We start from the raw sequence: 20,563 nt of genomic DNA on the forward strand, positions 1-20,563 counted from the left end.
GATCGCTTCAGTCCCCTTTAAATTCTGGCACCTCCCACGCGGGGACCGCTCTCATATGCACGGCTGTCCTATCCATGTTTCGTGCTCCCCATGCTGTTCCTCTTTTGCTGGGACAAACACACGGCGAGCCATGAGACTAAGATGCATACACATCTTAGTCTCATGTTCTGTCACAACGCAGCCGTTCACAGAGTCCCTCGCTCCTCTCACAGTCAGTGGCGAGATCTCTGGCACGCTCATATGAATCCCCCCGAGTGCATCGGGTGATACCGTTCATACGATGCATGGCTGTTCTGTGGAGATGAACAAGAGGCGGAGCCGTAGAACTAAGATAGATGCATGGGACAAGCAAAGACGGGCGGATCTGACCCCTGTTTTTCTGTCATAACACAGCCATTCGCGCTCTACGCTCGAGGAGTCCCTCGCTCCTTCCCCCACAGTAGCGAGGTCTCTAGCGGCTTCTAAGAGTATTAAGGCTCCTTGCCTCTAAGTGCAGCTGTCTAGTGTTCAACGATTACTGAGCTTCATGCCCCTCCCCTTCTGGAGCGGCGCAATCTCATTCGTCTGCTCGATAGGGCAAACACGCCGCTATTGTAGCACCAAGAACACTTATTATATAAGCCTAACAACCGGCCTGAGTCTGTCTCACTTCAGTAGAGCTCACTATGTTTGTCTGCCCTGTCATTCTCTCTGGCTTAGACAGAATCAGAGGCAGAACGAATTTGTTTGATAATAGGCTGAGGTCCGAACACCTCCCCTTATTCAGTCCCGTCCTATATCAGTGCGCTGAATATTGGTACATTCTTATACATTCTTATAGTATATCTACTGTATGTGGCGGTGATAACAGCGAACCACGCTTTTACGACCGACCATTCACTTTATTCATAAGCCTGTCATTTCTCAGATGCGGACGGTGCCCGAGGCACAGCCCTCTGGAACTGTCCAAGGTCCTGTATGACAGATACGTCTGACGTACATCAGACGATCAGCTGTTCATCTCCATCACAGACCACTCACTATTGCACCTGTCAATACAGGTTATTTATAGATCGTTGAAGTTATCACCTCCTGTGACTATGATGCTCACTGGTGGTTAATCTACTCCATGTATGGATTAGCTCTACCTCTGGCATGGTCTTAGAGGTTTCTCATTTGACATTTGTGACACGGCCGGCTGGTCCCCGCCGTCCACGTTGTCAATTTTACAGGTTCGACATCCCTGCCTCGGGCACTACTGGGTTTGTTGCATTAAGGTGCGCCCGTAAGCTCACCTGTATGCACGATATGGTTTTTAATTATATGCGTCCACCGTGCGCTTAGAGAAGCTCACATATGCATGCTATAAGATTTTGCTATACACTAAAGATGCGCTTGGAGAAGCTCACCTGTATACACGGCTGTGTTATCCTTTGTGACACATACATTGTTGTTCATCTGTGTACGTTCACGGTGCGCTGGGTACCCACCGTTACGTTCATCAATCATATCTGTACACATTCACGGCGCGTTCTGTGCACTGATTTATCTATACGCATTCACGGTGCACACAATTTATTATCAAAACACATGACGGCCTCGAGAATCTTGCCGGCCTGTGCATTATAACACTCTGATTCATCTATATGCATTCACCATGTACTCAAGTGTTCATCTGTGCCCGTGCAATACAGCTCACCGATCTGTGCACTATAATACTACCTATATGCATCCCGATGCGCTCGAGGGCGCTCCTGAGTTCACATTATTGTGGTATCTGTATAATCCCACGCTATGAACCGTTCTGCCGCATATTATAGTCAGATCGTCCGTTCGTGAGCTTTGCAGATCACTCACTACGTATGCCTGTTGCTAACAGTGGTTATTTAGATGGATCGTTGAAGCCATCGCACTGGCTCACGTCCCTCTATGAGCTATGTCCTATATGTTAGAGCCCACTCTGTGCGAGTTTGGCTTCATCATGGACTTGGTCTACAGGGCTATCTATATTTGATATCTGCTACGCGGCCATCTGGTCTTCGCCGTCTACGTTTGTCAGATTGTACAGCTTAGACGTCCCTGCCCTACAAGCGCAGGTTCTCTCGGCTCAATCATGCACGCTCATGCGTTTTATGTGTTCACCACGGTGCGCTCAGCGAGCTCACCAACGTGACTCTGAATTTACTTATCTCGCACACCCGCGGCGCGCTCGGTGATCTCGTCGTCTTCTGCTATGTTATGTGCTCCCGGTGCGTTTTAAACCCCACCGTATGCGCGTTAACATTTATATGGTGCTTACACTTTTGCTTTAAAGCTGTGAATATGCCGGATATAGGGCCACACGCAGTGTCTCTCCGGTAAGGCACTTCAATCCGTTGTGTATGCATGGCGTGATGGGATTACGTTCCCCCGTCCTAAAAATCAACATTTTAATGAAATGTAATAAATTTTTAATCAATTCTGTGTAGTTAAACCTAAAAAAATAAGGCTACTAACCAAAAGCACTACTTTTTTGTATAATTTAATGTCATTTCATAAAATGTCATAAAACTGGGGCCCCTCTGGCACCATCTCAGTTTGAAAACCACTGGGTTACAGCATTTGAAGAGGGTGGTAGGCTCTGTTGGAACATACATCACATTGGGGTGTAAGTTGTACCCCTGGGGTATAAGAGGTACCCAAAAATTTCCCATTGACTTTTAATGGGGCAGGGAACATTTTATATAATATTTTATATGTTTATATTTTAATGTCATGTTTGAATAGTCTTTTTCATGTTGTTAAAAAGGAATTAAATAATAATTTTAAAATATATATTTTAGTGTAAAATAACAAGGCCCAAACAGGTGATCTTCTTTGGCCAATGGGCGCAGCGCCTGGTGAACCTTTGACCATAACGCACGGCAGTTTGTTTTTGATAGCAAGTTTGGAAATTTAGCAAAGACCCTTAATTGCGACAACATCATTGATGCCTTCGCACTCAATCAAAAGTTGTGAAGACGTCCATGGTAAGTGCTTGATTTTCCCCAGCTGTTGGCTATTACAAATTGAATTAATTTGGTGGTTAAAGCAGCGAGAATCTTGGCTCTTCATAGTTACATCTATAATGCTCCAACCCTAGGATTACTGCTGATTCATCATTAGATTAGTGTTGGTAACTGGCTGTGCGATTTCGTGATCTGAGCATAAGCGTTTCTGTTGGATTGTGTTGTTTATTGCTTCATTGTATTCAGGGCTTGACTGTGACAGAATTGTGAAATATCATTTTCAGAGGTTTACATTGGCAGTCTTATGTATATTGTATCTATAGCCCTTGTGTTGAATAGTTTTACATAGTCGCGGAAGGAGTATAGGTCAGTTAATGCGGGCGTGTACTTTACGCGTGTATATAGACTCTTTTACTGTTTGTACACAATTACGACATGTCAACGTATGCACACGCATTTTGGCAATGGAAGTATGCTGAGAATCAGCATTGAAGCAACACAGACAGAGAAAGTTATTTTTAAAAAAGTTGACTTTATCAACATTTTCAACACAGCTACCAGATCCGTGTACTATAGTGGAGTGGATAGAAGACGCTAGCAGATGGCCAAATTTAAAGTGGCCAGATACATATATACGTATATTAGTATACTATATTAGTGCAACCAAACGCAACAACCACACATTTTGATTCTGGGAAACCGTTTTAATAAACTTTCTGAGTTGCTAACATGTTAGAACCAATGGGGAATAACACCACTTCTGTTGCCAAAATGCACGAGCAGGCTATTTGGTCACGGGGGCTGTAAAAAGGTATATATATATATGGTCCAATGCGACCTCCATAATGAAACACCCCCAAAATTCAAAGCACCTTCTCTTAAGTGTTGAGCATCCCTATAGCACCTGCATCATAAAATCTCTGGAGCCGCCACTGCATATAAGGGAATAAAAACATTCCATACAGGATATATTTGCTTTACAGTGACGTAGAGACCAGGGGGTGGGCTCATTTTACTCAGGCATCCATGCAGTCAGTGCACTAGCCTATAGAAATATTCATCCAATGTGGGGTGATATTAAGTAATCAGCAGTCATAAGATTTATTCATGCTTTTTTGATGCTTTTTGCACATCCTTTTTAATAATAATAAAATAATAAAAATGTTTGCGCTTTTTCTACTAGTCTCTGAACTGTCATATACTGTACTTTAATGCAACTAAGGGATAAATAATGTCATTCTTATATACATATATGTCCTGTTTCTGTAAGACATTAAAACCAGTAAAAATAGTAATTAAACGTGACATATTAATTCTATATGTTAACCGGCATTAACTTCCACGAACTGACTAACGTTAAGCGTCTAATCATCATCATTATACACAGTGATTGGCAGTCTTAGGGGCCAGTCACACCAAAGCGCTTTAAACGCAAGGCGCGACGCACTGCCTTTTTTTAAAAAAGAGCAGTGCGACGCGGCTTTTCATATTGCTAAGCAACCACCGAGTCAGCTGTCTTGTCAATCAAATATTGAAGCGTGAGCGCTCTTTTGCTGTTAACTGTCATATTAGCAGAAACTTTAAAAAGAGGACACTTGCTCTGACCTTGTTTGAGGGTGAGAGGTGCACAAACACGCAGGAGAGAGTGAGCGAGTGGAGTCCGGTTCTTCAAAGCAACTGTAAACTTCCCTCACCACAACGTTAGGCCCGCCTCTCCCCTCATTCGATTGGACAATGGAAAGACTCAAATGACGTCGGGCGCTTCTCCGCTCTCAGCGCTCCTTCAAAAACGCGTGCGCGGCAGGTGGCAGAAAACCGCAAGGCGCTCGGCGCGCAAACGCGCCCTGCCAATAGAATATCCTTCAAAAAAGGCACCTGCAACTGCCAATAAACGCTTTTGGTGTGACTGGCCCCTTACTGTATTTATAATGCAGCGCAGTGCACCCAGCGACTGAATAACAAACTATGTGCATTTTTTTACAGAAGTATATTCATGTGTTTATATCTAAACAGTCAGGGGATGGTTTAGGGCAGGGGTGTCCAATAGGTCAATCGCAAAGGCAATGCCGGTAGATCACACATAAGTTAACTGCTGCTCCACGCACAAAATTGTCATTGTAGTCTTTTAGCGTAATTGTGAAACACGCAGGTCTTTTTGAGTTGCTGCGCCTTTCTTCTCAAATGTGTTTTGCCAGGCCACTGCAGGTCAGCCGTTTTTAACTTCCAAAATTCACAAGGATGCGCAGTCTACGCAGGAGTTGATCCACGCGCACGGTGTCTGTGTGTGAGCGAGCAAACGAGAGAGGGAGAGAGGCAGCGTAGCGCTGATTTGTATGCTTCTGATACTGTTATAATTTTCTAGTTTGTTTCACTAAACCACATCTCTGCTATTTTAAGGAGTACTCGACATGTACTCAAGGATCTTTTTAAACTCCTCAAAAAGAATAGAGAGATATGCCGTATAGTCCTACAAGCATTTAAAGTGTTCTTTCTCTTCTGCTCTTGTAAGCTCCGCTATGTGCTCATGCAGTGCGCACTCTCTTAAGTTGTCCGTGTGCATCACCGCTCCCCCAGTTGAGTTCCGCCTTTTGGTTCTGATAACGTCACGTTATTATTTTGTAAACTAACATTTAAGAATCGATTCTTGAAATTTTTTTGTCCCACCCCTAACTGTTACCCTTGATTAAGTGAAAGATAATGTGCAGTAAATCTGTTTTTAATCATGTATTCAAATGAGGAAATGCATTTGAATGACTCCATATACCCTTATGTACTACATTCTAAACTTTATTTAAAAACTGTTATTCTTTGTTTTTCTGTGTTTTCTTTGTTTCTAGTTCATTTACAGCTGCTTTAAAAAGCACTATATACATATCATTAATGTATAAATACCCCAGTGTTTCATGTGTGTCTGATCAGTTATTTTGATTATTGAATGTATTGGTCAACTGTGTTCTTCTGTTTCATGGATTCTTTTTTCAGGTTTGGATTAAATATTTGATCTTTTCTTGCTTCTTTTAGACAGATCGCTACAAATATAATGACAATAATACTCACTCTAGTTTATGTAGTTTACAGTGTGGATCTATCAGTAGATCAGAGATCAGCTTCACTCCTGAATCTCCTGGATTATTACCGTACAGATTGAGTTCATTCAGGTGTGATGGGTTTGATCTCAAAGCTGACACCAAAGCAACAAAACCTTCATCTCCAATACTGCAGGACCACAGACTGAAGAGAGAGGAAAAAAACTTACAGTAAATGAAGTCATGAATTATAATTATATATGTGAAACTATTATGGTCAGAACAAGAAAAGAAAGAGAGAGAGAGAGAGAGAGAGAGAGAGAGAGAGAGATAGAGAGAGAAGAATAATAAATATCGGCCAATAAATTTTTCTGTTTGGCCGTTAGATTTTCTGGTTGGTTCACATTAGCGCATTAGCATTGTGTTTCAAGATAAATACACCCGAGCGGAGAGGAAGACAGCCACTGTGGTTATGGTGGTATAGCCCCCCAAATTTTCTTGGGGAAGCTCAGGGAGGTGTGTGTGGTTTAGATGCACTCTAAGGGCGTACTCACACTATCCAAACCAAACCGCGCTTTGACCCCGAAAGCCTGGTTTGTTTGACAAGTGTGATCGCTCTGTTCCGCGCCCGGGCGCGGATTGGTCAATCGCGCCGCGGCCGGGTTGCAGAGGTGGGCCGGAGCGCGGTTCACTTGGGCTCAGGCGCGGAAGGCTGTGGTGTGAGCGCAATCGCGCCTGAGCGCGATTCAAAAGGTGAAGGCGTCAGTTGCGCAACCACTCACCTTCATCTGCCGCCGTAAAAACCTTTTGATGCGCGCAGCGGGGTTATGTGAATGTCCTAGCTGCGCACGTGACAGATCAACTAAGCAATAAGATGACCTGTGAGAGGGCTGTCTGTAATCGCGCACCAAACGAATCCGACTAAAAAAAATAGACTTATCATTAAAGTGGGTTCCAGTGTTAAGAGAGAGCTTCCTGCTTTTTTCAAAACAATCGCATCTTAATGACGAAAGCGCGCCCGGACTCGGATCGATTAAAAAGTACAGTGTGAGTGCGTGCATCTGGGGGGGTAGGGGGGGTGACAATCGCGCTGGGGCATGGGTTGGTTTGGTTTGGATAATGTGAGTGCACCCTAAGACCAGCACGATCATGGCTGACACCACACCCTCTGTTTCCAGTTCTGGGCAGAGTTCAGGGCAGAGTGGGGGCTCTGGGCAGAGTAAAGGGTAGAGTTGGGACTCTGAGCTGAGTGCAGGAGAGCTGGCGGGCATTGGGCTGAGTGCAGGAGAGCCGGCGGGCGCTGGGCTGAGTGCAGGAGAGCTGTCAGGCACTGGGTTGAGTGCAGGGGAGCAACAATCAGTAGAGCAAATGTGGCACACGCGACGATCAGGAGAGGTAAAGGACACAGGAAAAGTCTTTGGGTGGGCTGGAGCACTGGATTGGTTTCAGGTTGGGACTGGATGATAACTTAATATATCCTCAGCAACAATATCAACCTAGAGCCATTAAATTGGAGGACAACGTTTTAAAAGTTAGAGGTAAATTAACAAGATTGCGAGTAGCGATATGAAACCAACGTAATCCAGTCCCAACCGAAAGCATGCATTTAGCATAGTGTCGCCCCAGCTTACTATATGTATGAGATGGCTGTGTCTTGTCACCAATTTTATTTTCCATATATACAAATGAAATTATGTGTGGAATTAAAGGTATGTCACTTTTAAAATATGCAGACGATATGGCCTTGATGGCCTGTATGACAGACAAGCAGTCCCTGGTTATCTATAGGCAATTTGTGGAATCTATGGTTGATTGGTTCCAGGACAGTGCTCTAAAGTTGAATATAAGTAAGACCAAGGAACTGTGTTGTGGGGGGGTACGTTCATCTAAAATACCTCCTTCACTTTATGAACCACTTAGGTTAGAGGGGCAGAAAGTGGAACAGGTTGAATCTTTTACTTATTTAGGCACTGTGATTGACAGTCAACTGTCCTTTACGCAACACATGAATGGTGTCTATAAAAAAGCAAATAAGCGTTTATTTTTGCTGAGGCAGTTGAAAGGATTTAACGTTAGACAGGATATTATGACCACAGTGTATCGATCACTAGTGGAATCAGTCTTGACATTTAAAGCTGCGGTTGGCAACTTATTTTATCATATTTTTTGATCATATTCACTGAAACCAACACTATGCTCTGATAGAACAACATCAATTAGACTGTTTAAGAAAAAAAACCCGCACTTCTAGCTCCACCTGGAGCCTGTTATTTGTTTTGCAAAAATCCACCGCTCCCGGTTCATTTGGTCCAATCAGCGCAGGCTGGTTCATTTGGTCCAATCAGCACAGGGCTGTGTAAAATCTGCCTGTCAATCACAGTACCTGCACGCGCCACAGATCCCCATCCCCCTCGCGCGCGTTACAATATCACGTGCATCCGCCTGAATTCATAGTTGTTTTGGTTTGAACAGCGTGATGGCGGAGAGAACTTTCATTAACAAACTTCCGATTTCTCGGTTAACAACTAGAGCTAGGAAAACAACCAATGAAAAGAAGGAAACAAAGATAGAAAGTGACTGTGACCGTTATAAAACTAGGATCAATATCGGACCGGCATTTGAAAGGAATCTACGAGATTTCAAGCTGGATGCAGACCTTGACACATTTCTTCTCAACAGGTAATTGTGCTTTATCAACCATTGATTGTATTTCGGAGTGTTATGTAAGTAATCTAAGTATTCTTGCTAAGTATGCGTTCACAATAATACTTTTGCACACACGCTGACGAGAACAAGCTCTGAGGGAGGTTGCTCGGAGGTAGTGGGGGAGGGACATGAAATTGTAAACATTTGGAAACTGCTCAATCCTCTAGAGTTGCCGACGGCAGCTTTAATATTGTTTCCTGGTATAGCCTTCTATCAGCTGGAAATAAGAAAAAAACTCTTTAAAATTATTAAGCAGGCTTCAAAGATTACCGGGGTCTCACAGTTTCAACTTTCGAATCTCTATAATATGGCGGTGAAGAGAAAGACTGCCTCTATTATTACAGATTGCACGCATCCTCTTTATAATGCTTTCCAGCTACTTCCATCAGGTTGCCGGTTTAGAACTCGGCTGGCTAGGAAGAAGGCTTACAGGAATTCATTTGTGCCCAATGCAGTAACTATTTTAAATACGGCTATGTGATGTGCGGCTATGTGATGTCCGGAGGTGTTTATTTAATTTGCTTGTTTTAAATTAATTGTGTGTATGTACTGTTATGTATCTGTCGTGAGCCTTTTAACTGAAGAAAAATTTCTATCATCGCTGATAGACAATAAAGTTACTCTGAACTCTGAACTCAGATCCATGAACTCCTCTATAAGTCCTTTCGAGGCAACCCATTCTGTAGCAAACAAAACAAGAGGTAGTCCTCTGGAGTTTCCATGATGTGTTCGGTTCTTCTGTCAGGGTGCGTGCAGCAGGAGAGAGGAGGCTGGAATTTTGTATGACAATGAACATGGAACTTTTATTACAAATCAATAAACAGGCAGACTGGCATAACAAACACACACATAGCATAAGACTGAGAACCAACAAGGAGTAGGGAAAACAGGAGAATTAAGTAGTGGAGCTGATGAGGGTAAAGGCTAGCAGTTGAGGATGATTAAAGACAAGATACAGGTGAGAGAGTGTGAAGGATAATAGTAAATGTAGTCTGTAGGGAAATGAATGGGGAAAACTTTGATCTCATCTACACTCGCAAGTGCAGGTGCAGGACAGACAACCTTAAGGTTAGGGTTAACCGTACAACAACCTAAATTGGCAGTTGACGATGGTTACGTTAAACCATCGCAATGGATGATGATATTGTTAGGCGGGGGGTATTGTAATTTTTCGTTATTATTCGTTATTATATAATTATTACTTTATATACTTATACTTTAATTATTTTACTTTATTACTTCCACTTAAGAAAAGTTGTGCACTTTTTATTTTAATATATATTTTAGCATAAATACTATTCTATACTTAAAGTGCCCATATTATGAAAAACTCACTTTTTCTGGGGTTTGGGGTGTTATTTTGTGTCTCTGGTGCTTCCACACGCAAACAAACTTGGAAAAAATCCATACATGCTGTTTTGAGTTAGATACAGGTTTCTGAATGTCCTCTGCCTTGAGTCTCAGATTGCACCGTTTCAAAATCAGCTCCGTTGTGACGTAACCAGCCTTTTCGTCACATTCCGTTTGAATTTACCCGCCCACCACCCCACTCGCAGGTCTCCACCCACCAGGTAGCTAGAGAGCACAGAGCAGTCACTTCGCTGATATCCTCTATACTGTTATCATGGCTCACGGAAATAACAGCGCTATTTGGATATTATGGATTATACTCCCGCCTACTTTTAAAAACAAAGTTTTAATGCGTGTTTATGTGTTTACATGAACCTAAAGTGTAATCTCATATACAGTGTGTTACGACGCAAATAGTCCTCAGATTGTAGGCGATATTGAATGATTGTGCATCATTTCCTCAGTTGCCGCTGAGACTTAAAATGAAAATCATCATTTTGCATCATTGAAAGCAGGAAGTCCACTTGGCTCTGTGCACAATATGGCGACCGCTGACGTTTCGGACTGTGAGGTCCAATACTTCCGGTGAAAACTTCCGGTGCGGCGATCTGACAGCGAGAGCGGCAGACAGAGAGACAACAGCGACCGAGCCCAACAAACACCAGCTACTACGATAGTACAACGAGATGTTATAGTACATTACATTTTTACAGTAGCTCATGTGATTCCTACAAGTTACCAAGGTTATAGATGCTAGAAGGTCAGTTCATTTCTCATTCAGATATTAATAATGACCTAATAAAAGACATATTATTTAACACTGAAGTTAGAGGTTGTTTACACACCCTTGTTAAAATTGCAACAATAGATGAGCTCTCTAGACTAGTTACATCATCCAAATCATCATCCTGTATATTAGACCCCGTTCCCACAAAACTGCTTAAAGAGGTATTCCCTGTAGTGTCAACCCCGGTTCTAAATATCTTTAACTCATCGCTAGAAATAGGATATGTTCCAACAGCTTTCAAACTAGCAGTTATTAAACCGCTGATTAAAAAACCGCAGCTTGATCAGGGAGAGCTTAATAACTTTAGACCAATCTCAAATCTCCCTTTTCTTTCGAAAATATTAGAAAAGGTAGTGGCAAGCCAGTTACGCACATTCTTGACAAATAATAGTACATATGAAAAGTTCCAATCAGGATTCAGGCCCCACCATAGCACAGAGACAGCGTTGCTTAGAGTTACAAATGACCTCCTATTAACATCCGATCGTGGTGAAATCTCAATTCTTATATTATTAGACCTTAGTGCAGCCTTTGACACAATAGATCATACAATCTTACTCAATAGACTAGAAAACTATGTTGGTATCAGTGGTCAGGCGCTAGCCTGGTTTAGGTCGTATCTAACCAATCGCTATCACTTTGTTTATGTAAACGAGGAAGAGTCATATCGCTCCCTGGTTAAATACGGTGTACCGCAGGGATCGGTTTTAGGTCCTATCCTGTTCTCGTTATACATGTTACCTCTAGGAGACATTATCAGGAAACATAACATAAGTTTTCACTGCTATGCGGATGATACCCAGCTTTACATCTCCTCACATCCCAGCGAAACACACACGTTTTCTAAGCTAACAGACTGCCTTAGCGATGTTAGTGACTGGATGGCACATAACTTTCTTAAGCTGAACTCCAATAAGACAGAGATACTTATTATTGAACCGAATCGCTACAAACATAATATGTCAGATTACAAGTTGCACATAGATGGCTGCACTGTGGTGCCATCTTCCACGGTTAGGAACTTAGGTGTGATGTTCGACAGCAACTTATCCTTCGATAGTCATATCGCCAACGTCTGCCGCACAGCATTCTTCCATCTTAGAAATATCTCGAAAATACGCCATATACTGTCTACATCTGACGCAGAGAAGCTTATCCATGCTTTTATGACCTCTAGAATAGACTATTGTAACTCGCTACTCGGGGGATGCCATGCAAATCAAGTAAACAAGCTTCAGCTAGTTCAAAACGCTTCCGCAAGGGTACTTACTCGATCTAAAAAGTATGACCACATAAGCCCAATTCTGGCATCTTTACACTGGCTACCAGTTAAATATCGCATACAATTTAAAATATCACTAATCACCTACAAAGCTTTAAATGGCCTAGCACCCTCATATCTTAGAGAATTACTATCAGAATACAATCCATCACGCACACTACGGTCGCAAAATTCTGGTCTCTTGATTATCCCTAGACTATCAAAAGTGTCTTAAAGTGGAAGGTAATTTTCCTACTTAGCCCCTAAGCTCTGGAATGATTTACCAACCGATGTCCGAGAATCAGACACAGTCGATAATTTTAAATCTAGACTTAAAACTTTTCTCTTCAACAAAGCATTCGCATAATTTGTCTAGTAAAAGTACTTAACTCGAAATAGTTATCTGTACGGAACAAAGCACTCGCGGTCATAACACAGATCAACCAAATAAATAAATAAAAATCTTATCTTAACCTATAGTCGGATTGCGATTTTGGAACTTTCGTGTTCTTGTGAATAGTATGCCATACAAACCCGTTTGCCACTGAACCTGCATTAACGACGACAGTGGGGCCTCCAGCCTTAGTCAAACGGGTTGGCACGTATGGTTGGGGTGTGATTTTGGCGCTTTCTTTATATTGCAAATAGTATGCCATACAGACCCGTTTGCCACTGAACCTGCATTAACGACGACAGTGGGGCTTTTGGCCTTAGTCAAACGGGTTGGCACGTATGGTTGGGTTGTGATTTTGGCGCTTTCTTTCTATTGCGAATAGTATGCCATACAGACCCGTTTGCCACTGAACCTGCATTAACGACGACAGTGGGGCCTCCAGCCTTAGTCAAACGGGTTGACACGTATGGTCAGGTTGCGATGTTTGGCGTGATTTCGTGATCTTGGAAATAGTATGCAATATAGACCCGTTTGCCACTGAACCTGCATTAACGACGACAGTGGGGTTACAGGCCTTAGTCAAACGGGTCGACAGGTTTCATTTTCTCTTAAAAATCGGAAGGTGACCCTTAGTTACTATATATACCGTCGCAGTGGGCCCCCAATTTGCAAAATCCTCAACTGTGGATAATATAATTATGCTGCAATAGTTAATCTGTCTGAAACTAAGCTGATTCAACCACATCACTGTGTGACACTTGCATTACATGTGAACGGCCCCTACGCTAATATGATTTTGTTTTTCTCTCCCTGTCTCGTCCCTGGGTCCCATTGACCCTGAGGACAATGGGACAAACAGACCCAGTTCCGGTAGATGTGAAAGTCGGCACACCTCTGATCTACTGGTCGTCCTTCAATGTGATGCCCAGCTGATGCCTGACCAACGACCACCGGCAGGACCCGCTTAATATCCGCTTAATATCCGCTTAATCTCTGCTTAAGCTCCTTATTCGTTAATATGTGTGTATATACATGTATATCTCCCAAGGGTTTTTCTCTCCTAGGACTTTTATTTTTATTTCCTCGGCTAAACAACCCGGGGTTTTTGTTTTTTTCTCCTAGGGGTTTTTTTACCCCGGGGAGGTAGCCTGCTTGGGCTTAACTTAGCTTCTTCTTCTCGACGTTACATTAGTAATATGCTCGCTCATAATGTCGCGTCATAGCCGCAGCAAATTTGACTGCTTATGCTATTGTGTATTATGTTATGCTATCTGTCGTTTTTCTGTGCTTTTACTGCTTTTATTAATGTAAAGCTGCTTTGAAACAATTGAGTATTGTGAAAAGCGCTATATAAATAAAATTGAATTGAATTGAAGTGATTTGTAAAATGAAACCAAGATGAATCATGTCCGAACCTGTTCCATCTTTACTGTGAAATTGCAACCCATCTATCAAAGTGATCAACAATAAGAACAATTTACATGATAAAATAAAAAAATGTACAATAACCTGATTGCACACCCTTTTACAATAGTGATTGTGGCAGTGTTCAGAAGCAACCCATCATATTTAGACTTAAGGTAAATATGAATTAGTACATACCTGTCATCAATTAAAATGACTTTTTAACCATTAATGAGGTGTGACTGGTCCTAGGGGATTTTTTCTGAGTATCATCCAACTAAAAAAAAAAAGCCATTGGCTGTATAGAGCAGTGTTTCTCAAACTTTTTCAGCCCAAGGACCACTTTATCTTCCAATTTTTTTCTGAGGACCACCTAATAGAATCCCACTCTAACACGCCCCCAAAAAACAACAAAATAGGAAGGATAAGCTAAGTTTAAGTTTAATATGCAACTGTTTCAAGTCAAAAACTATTTTTTTAAAAACAAATGCAATATGTTCAGAAATGATTATATGAATTTTATTTCATTTGAAAAATTAAATGTGAAATGAGTTGCAGCTTAATATGAACAACAAACTGCACATGTGTAAACAAAATGCAATTAAACATATTATAACAGCCTAGGTCCCACTTAATGTCATTCCAAAGAGCCATTAGTTTAAAACTGAGGTGGTGGGTATATGGAGTCTATGGTTGTAATCCATTTTTACGTTATTAAAACAGAAAGGCAAGAACTGATATCACAGTTTCGCAAGTGCATTAAAAATCTACTTAAATAAGTGACGATTGTATAAACACTTGCCTAGTTTAGGTCATCTTTTTGCAGACCACTGGGGGGGTTTGGCGGACCACTAGTGCTCCGCGGACCACACTTTGAGAATAACTGGTATAGAGCTTACTCAGCGGGTACAGGAACCCATTGTTGTAATGTATCAATAAACAGATGATTACAAAACATTTCCATGACACTGAATATATCATGGAGTACTGTAAAAACATTAATCAATATTAAAAGATTTGTAACAATATCTGGCAAGTACTGGTTGCTCCCTATATGTGACAAAAATCTCCTGAATCCTTCATGTTTGGGCTATTAGCATTATATAAGTCCATCTAAAGTTTGTAAAAACAAATATTTCTAGATCCCAAATCCATGTGGAATAATGTATTATAGTCCATTGAGACCAAAGTTGAACTTGGGCTGTTCTGCCAAAATATATATTTGGTTCAATAAAACCCACATCACATCACCAAATGAACATCATGCCCACAGTAAAGCATAAACGTGACAGTATTATACTTTGTGGCTGCTTTTCTTCAGCTGTAACTGGGGTTTTAATCAGGGTGGATGGAATAATGAATAGCTCCAAATACCCGTCAATTTTGGGCCAAAACACTTAAGATGAAGAGAAATTTCACCTAACAGCATGTCAATGACACAAAGCACACCTCTAATCAACAAAGGAATTACTTCACCAAAACAAGATCAAGGTTTTGGAATGGCCAGCCAGAGTCCGTATCTAAATCTTATCCAACATCTATGGGGGGATCTGAAGAGGGCTGTGCACAGGAGACACCCAATCAATTTGACAGAGTTAGAATGCTTTTGCAAGGAGAAATGGCAAAATATTGGAAATTCAAGATGTGTGAAATTGATTGACACATACCCATTAAGATCAAATGCTGTGATAAAATCTAAAGGTGCTTAGACTAAGTTTTAGTTTAAGGGTGTGCACACTTATGCAACCTGGTAACTTATTGTACAACTTTACTTGCCATTTTTTCACCACAAAATTGTTGTTATTGTTATTCACTTTAATATTTAGGTTGGAAGTACGGAAATAAGTTGGAACAGGTTCCAAAATGTTTCATCTTGCTTTCATTTTTCAAAAAACAAAAACCTGCAATTTTAGCAGGGGTGTGTAGACTTTTTATATCCACTGTATATTTATGTGATTATAAATGTTAACAACACCAATCAAGCAGTCTGTTGGGTTTCCCGGTTCGTTCCTCACTGTAAATTGGTTTCCTCTTTGAAGTTAAGCACTAAAAACAACATTTATTCATCTGTTTAATAATAAAATATAAATATATTTATTTTGAATAAATAAATATTTGTGTCTTTTGTCTGTTGATGATTTTCATCATGCATGTATGCAATGTTTAGGATTAGATGTAGTGATGCTGTGTTATGAGACAGAAAAAAATGATGAGATGATAGAAACACACACAAGTTTAATCTTATTGGTTTAAGGATTTTCTTACTGTAATATCTTCAGTTTACAGTTTGTATTCTTCAGTCCATCAGAGAGAAGCTTCACTCCTGAATCCTGCAGTTTGTTTGCGCTCAAGTTCAGTTCTGTCAGACTTGAGGAGTTTGAGCTGAGAACGGAACTCAATGATGAACAACTTTTCTCTGTCAGATTACAGTTCATCAGACTGAGAGAAAAATAACAAGATAACAGTGTGTTAAACTACAACTTTTACTATCACTCACAGTCAGATACAAAGAAAACCTCTTGTAAACCTTGATTTTTTTGTTCTTTGGCTTTGTTAGCTGGGATTTCACACCCTGTATTTTCAGCTGAGATGTCAGTGGTGCTGAACTCAAGTGTATCAGGTATTATTAGATCAACAGCACATCATTTGCTCTGCTTATTCTGACTAATTTGCGCAGCTTTTAGTAGATTGTGTTGGTCATTATGGAAATCAGATGTTGCGCCTGTGTTATTTTATTTGTGTCTTTTTAGTAAATAACCCGCAAATATTACCACCTCCTCAGCACTTTTTTGCTCCCACGCTAATTTGCCCTGTTTAGTAGGTCTGGCACAAGGTCTGTAAAGATTTCTTGCATATTCAAATATTTTCTACCTTCGGATGTTTTAGTTTTCAGGCCAAAATAAAATTTTCCCCTGATAACATCATCACATACTGTTGTCTTTATAATATAATGTTATAAACTATATTAAATTGGTCCTAAACTGTGTCTCTCACAGGTGTTCAGTGTTTTGTCATGAAAAGTGTTTAAAACTTCAGCTCTGAATCACAAAACAGCTCCTTATCTAAACCTGTAAATAGAGATGTTCCATTACCATTTGTCTCTTCCCGATTACCGAGTACCAATCCGATACCTGGGTGTGTATCTGTATAATAGACCCTTTTACAGTTGGTAAACATTGTGACGTATTTGTGTGGGCGGGGTTTTAGCTGGAGGCAAAAAGAGCCGCAGAGGCAATGTTGACAAGCTTAAGATAGCACGTTTTAGGAGGGATTTATTAAACATGGATGCCGAAGCAGTTTTGGAAGTGTCCGAATATGTACAGTCACTGATTCTGCAGGACCGTGACAGGTATTTTTGTAAATTAAATCTTGCTATTTTAACCAGGTTTTAGATATTTCCTAGACAACATATGAATTACTTTCAGGTGGTTTGGGTAATTTTGTCTAGGCTTGTCTTATGTAACCTATCGCTGGGCTAACTATGATTAGCAATGTGGATTATTTTAAGAGACTATTCAAACGATGGCATACACATCTATCGCTGTATGTTTGTTTAACATTTAAGCTAAACAATAGCGCGGTTGCCAACTTTTCACCTATAAAACAGAAACTTGCTGATTTGTACTAGATAAAACCAACACAACAGTACATATGCATAGATTATTTTACCTGATATGAAGTGTGCACTGCAAACACGAGCATTATTTCTGATCGTCTCCGTCTAGTCTGTACGCCATATTGCATTCAACCACAATTGTATTCTTGATTTCTGTGAAGAAATGTCTGCCGGGATCCGGTAAAACTTTATTTTTGAACCAAAAGTGCTGTTCCTTCTAATCCGGCAGCCAAAAACACAACAAGATGACATGTTAAAGTCAAAAACTCAAACTTTTAGCGCGCCGGCTATGAGTTCCTACTTATTTTTTGCCTCCAGCTAGAGCGGTGACGTAACAGTGACGTGGGCAATAAAGGGGTCTATATACAGCTGTAAATACTACTAGCCCTGTATGAATGGATATAACTGTTTTACAGTGTGTTTCGGACTTATTCCTGTATAAAACATGAACAAATACAGTATTGTTCAAAATAATAGCAGTACAATGTGACTAACCAGAATAATCAAGGTTTTTAGTTTATTTTTAATTGCTACGTGGCAAACAAGTTACCAGTAGGTTCAGTAGATTCTCAGAAAACAAACAAGACCCAGCATTCATGATATGCACGCTCTTAAGGCTGTGCAATTAGGCAATTAGTTGAAAGGGGTGTGTTCAAAAAAATAGCAGTGTCTACCTTTGACTGTACAAACTCAAAACTATTTTGTACAAACATTTTTTTTTCTGGGATTTAGCAATCCTGTGAATCACTAAACTAATATTTAGTTGTATGACCACAGTTTTTTAAAACTGCTTGACATCTGTGTGGCATGGAGTCAACCAACTTGTGGCACCTCTCAGCTGTTATTCCACTCCATGATTCTTTAACAACATTCCACAATTCATTCACATTTCTTGGTTTTGCTTCAGAAACAGCATTTTTGATATCACCCCACAAGTTCTCAATTGGATTAAGGTCTGGAGATTGGGCTGGCCACTCCATAACATTAATTTTGTTGGTTTGGAACCAAGACTTTGCTAGTGTGTTTTGGGTCATTGTCTTGTTGAAACAACCATTTCAAGGGCATGTCCTTTTCAGCATAGGGCAACATGACCTCTTCAAGTATTTTAACATATGCAAACTGATCCATGATCCCTGGTATGCGATAAATAGGCCCAACACCATAGAAGGAGAAACATGCCCATATCATGATGCTTGCACCTCCATGCTTCACTGTCTTCACTGTGTACTGTGGCTTGAATTCAGAGTTTGGGGGTCGTCTCACAAACTGCCTGTGGCCCTTGGACCCAAAAAGAACAATTTTACTCTCATCAGTCCACAAAATGTTCCTCCATTTCTCTTTAGGCCAGTTGATGTGTTCTTTGGCAAATTGTAACCTCTTCTGGACATGCTTTTTTTTTAACAGAGGGACTTTGCGGGGGATTCTTGAAAATAGATTAGCTTCACACAGACGTCTTCTAACTGTCACAGTACTTCCAGGTAACTCCAGACTGTCTTTGATCATCCTGGAGGTGATCATTGGCTGAGTCTTTGCCATTCTGGTTATTCTTCTATCCATTTTGATGGTTGTCTTCCGTTTTCTTCCACGTCTCTCTGGTTTTGCTCTCCATTTTAAGGCATTGGAGATCATTTTAGCTGAACAGCCTATCATTTTTTGCACCTCTTTATAGGTTTTCCCCTCTCCAATCAACTTTTTAATCAAAGTACGCTGTTCTTCTGAACAATGTCTTGAACAACCCATTTTCCTCAGCTTTCAAATGCATGTTCAACAAGTGTTGGCTTCATCCTTAAATAGGGGCCACCTGACTCACACCCGTTTCTTCACAAAATTGATGACCTCAGTGATTGAATGCCACACTGCTATTTTTTTGAACACACCCCTTTCAACTAATTCAACTAATTGCCCAATTGCACAGCCTTAAGAGCGTGCATATCATGAATGCTGGGTCTCATTTGTTTTCTGAGAATCTACTGAACCTACTGGTAACTTGTTTGCCACGTAGCAATAAAAAAAATATACTAAAAACCTTGATTATTCTGGTTAGTCACATTGTACTGCTATTATTTTGAACAAGACTGTACATACAGTGAACTAGAATATTTTTATTATCTGAAAAACATTTGACCGTAATATTTATTTTTCCTGAGAGAAAACGAGCCACAAATCTAACACAAAAACAGAAAGGGTATTGTAGTTTTAGAATATAACTGTATAAAACAGTGCAACAAATAAGGATAAAAAAATGGAATATGAATAATATAACAAAAAAATCTATTTAAAACTTAAAAGTCCAGAAACAATTTTTTTGTTAAACAAAAGGCATTTAGTTTTTAAATACAAAAGCAAAATAAAGCTCATTTAAAAACACTAAGTGTAACCCTATGGAATATAGTCCACACATGATAAATGAGGTTATAATCAATATTTCAGAATAATTTAAACTCTGATATTGGTGTGTGTGTGTGTGTGTGTGTGTGTGTGTGTGTGTGTGATATCTGAACTTAATTATTATACTACAAATCTCACCTCATCATTCCTCCTAGTGATTATTTCCAGGATAAACTGAGATGCCCCCAAGCTGGCTTCTTAAAACTGACTAAATATTCTTTTGAACGTCTCTTTGAAAGGAACGGATCGCCAAGATCCGAATCCCCTCAAAGAGCCATAAATCCCATCACTAGAGTGCTGACTGTCGTGTCACATAGACAACAGAGACAAGTAAGATCTGCGGTAAAACTTAGTGGTAAGTTTTATTTCATCTCAAATATCAAACGGTTCATGCTCTTTATTATTAAAAACAATCACAGCTAACAGCACGCGCAGGGTTTATGCACTTGTTAATGCCATTCACAAACGCATGAGGCTATGTATGTGTGCTTGTTGTCAATCGAAAATTGGAAGTTCTCCGCAGAAATCTGTGGGCGCGGATTCCGTTGAGACATGTCGATGTTTTATTAGTCTTAAATACTAACAAACAGCGGGTATACGGCTGCATGCTTTCATTTCTTCGCCTCTCTAAGTAAACAGTGGTTGTGTCACGCGTGTAGTAGTCT

General features: G+C 40.5%; 1 protein-coding gene across 7 annotated transcripts in view; it reads right to left on the bottom strand.

Annotated features, from left to right (window-relative positions):
* LOC129445841 (NLR family CARD domain-containing protein 3) overlaps positions 1-20,563 on the bottom strand; it is a 58,463-nt gene that overhangs the window by 5,705 nt on the left and 32,195 nt on the right. For 3 of the 7 annotated variants that reach the window (XM_073873886.1, XM_073873884.1, XM_055206834.2), the window contains exons 7-8: positions 16,160-16,333; positions 6,024-6,197 (exon numbers count right to left, since the gene is read on the bottom strand). The exons of 1 other annotated variant lie outside the window; for it this stretch is intronic. In XM_073873886.1, the coding sequence (XP_073729987.1) occupies positions 6,024-6,197; positions 16,160-16,333 (348 nt within the window). Of the gene's footprint in view, positions 1-6,023; positions 6,198-8,602; positions 9,469-16,159; positions 16,334-20,563 lie in introns of those variants that run through there. 3 more of the 7 variants (XM_073873888.1, XM_073873885.1, XM_055206835.2) reach the window with 2 other exon arrangements.

This window comes from Misgurnus anguillicaudatus, chromosome 12, assembly GCF_027580225.2.
Source record: "Misgurnus anguillicaudatus chromosome 12, ASM2758022v2, whole genome shotgun sequence".
Taxonomy (NCBI): domain Eukaryota; kingdom Metazoa; phylum Chordata; class Actinopteri; order Cypriniformes; family Cobitidae; genus Misgurnus; species Misgurnus anguillicaudatus.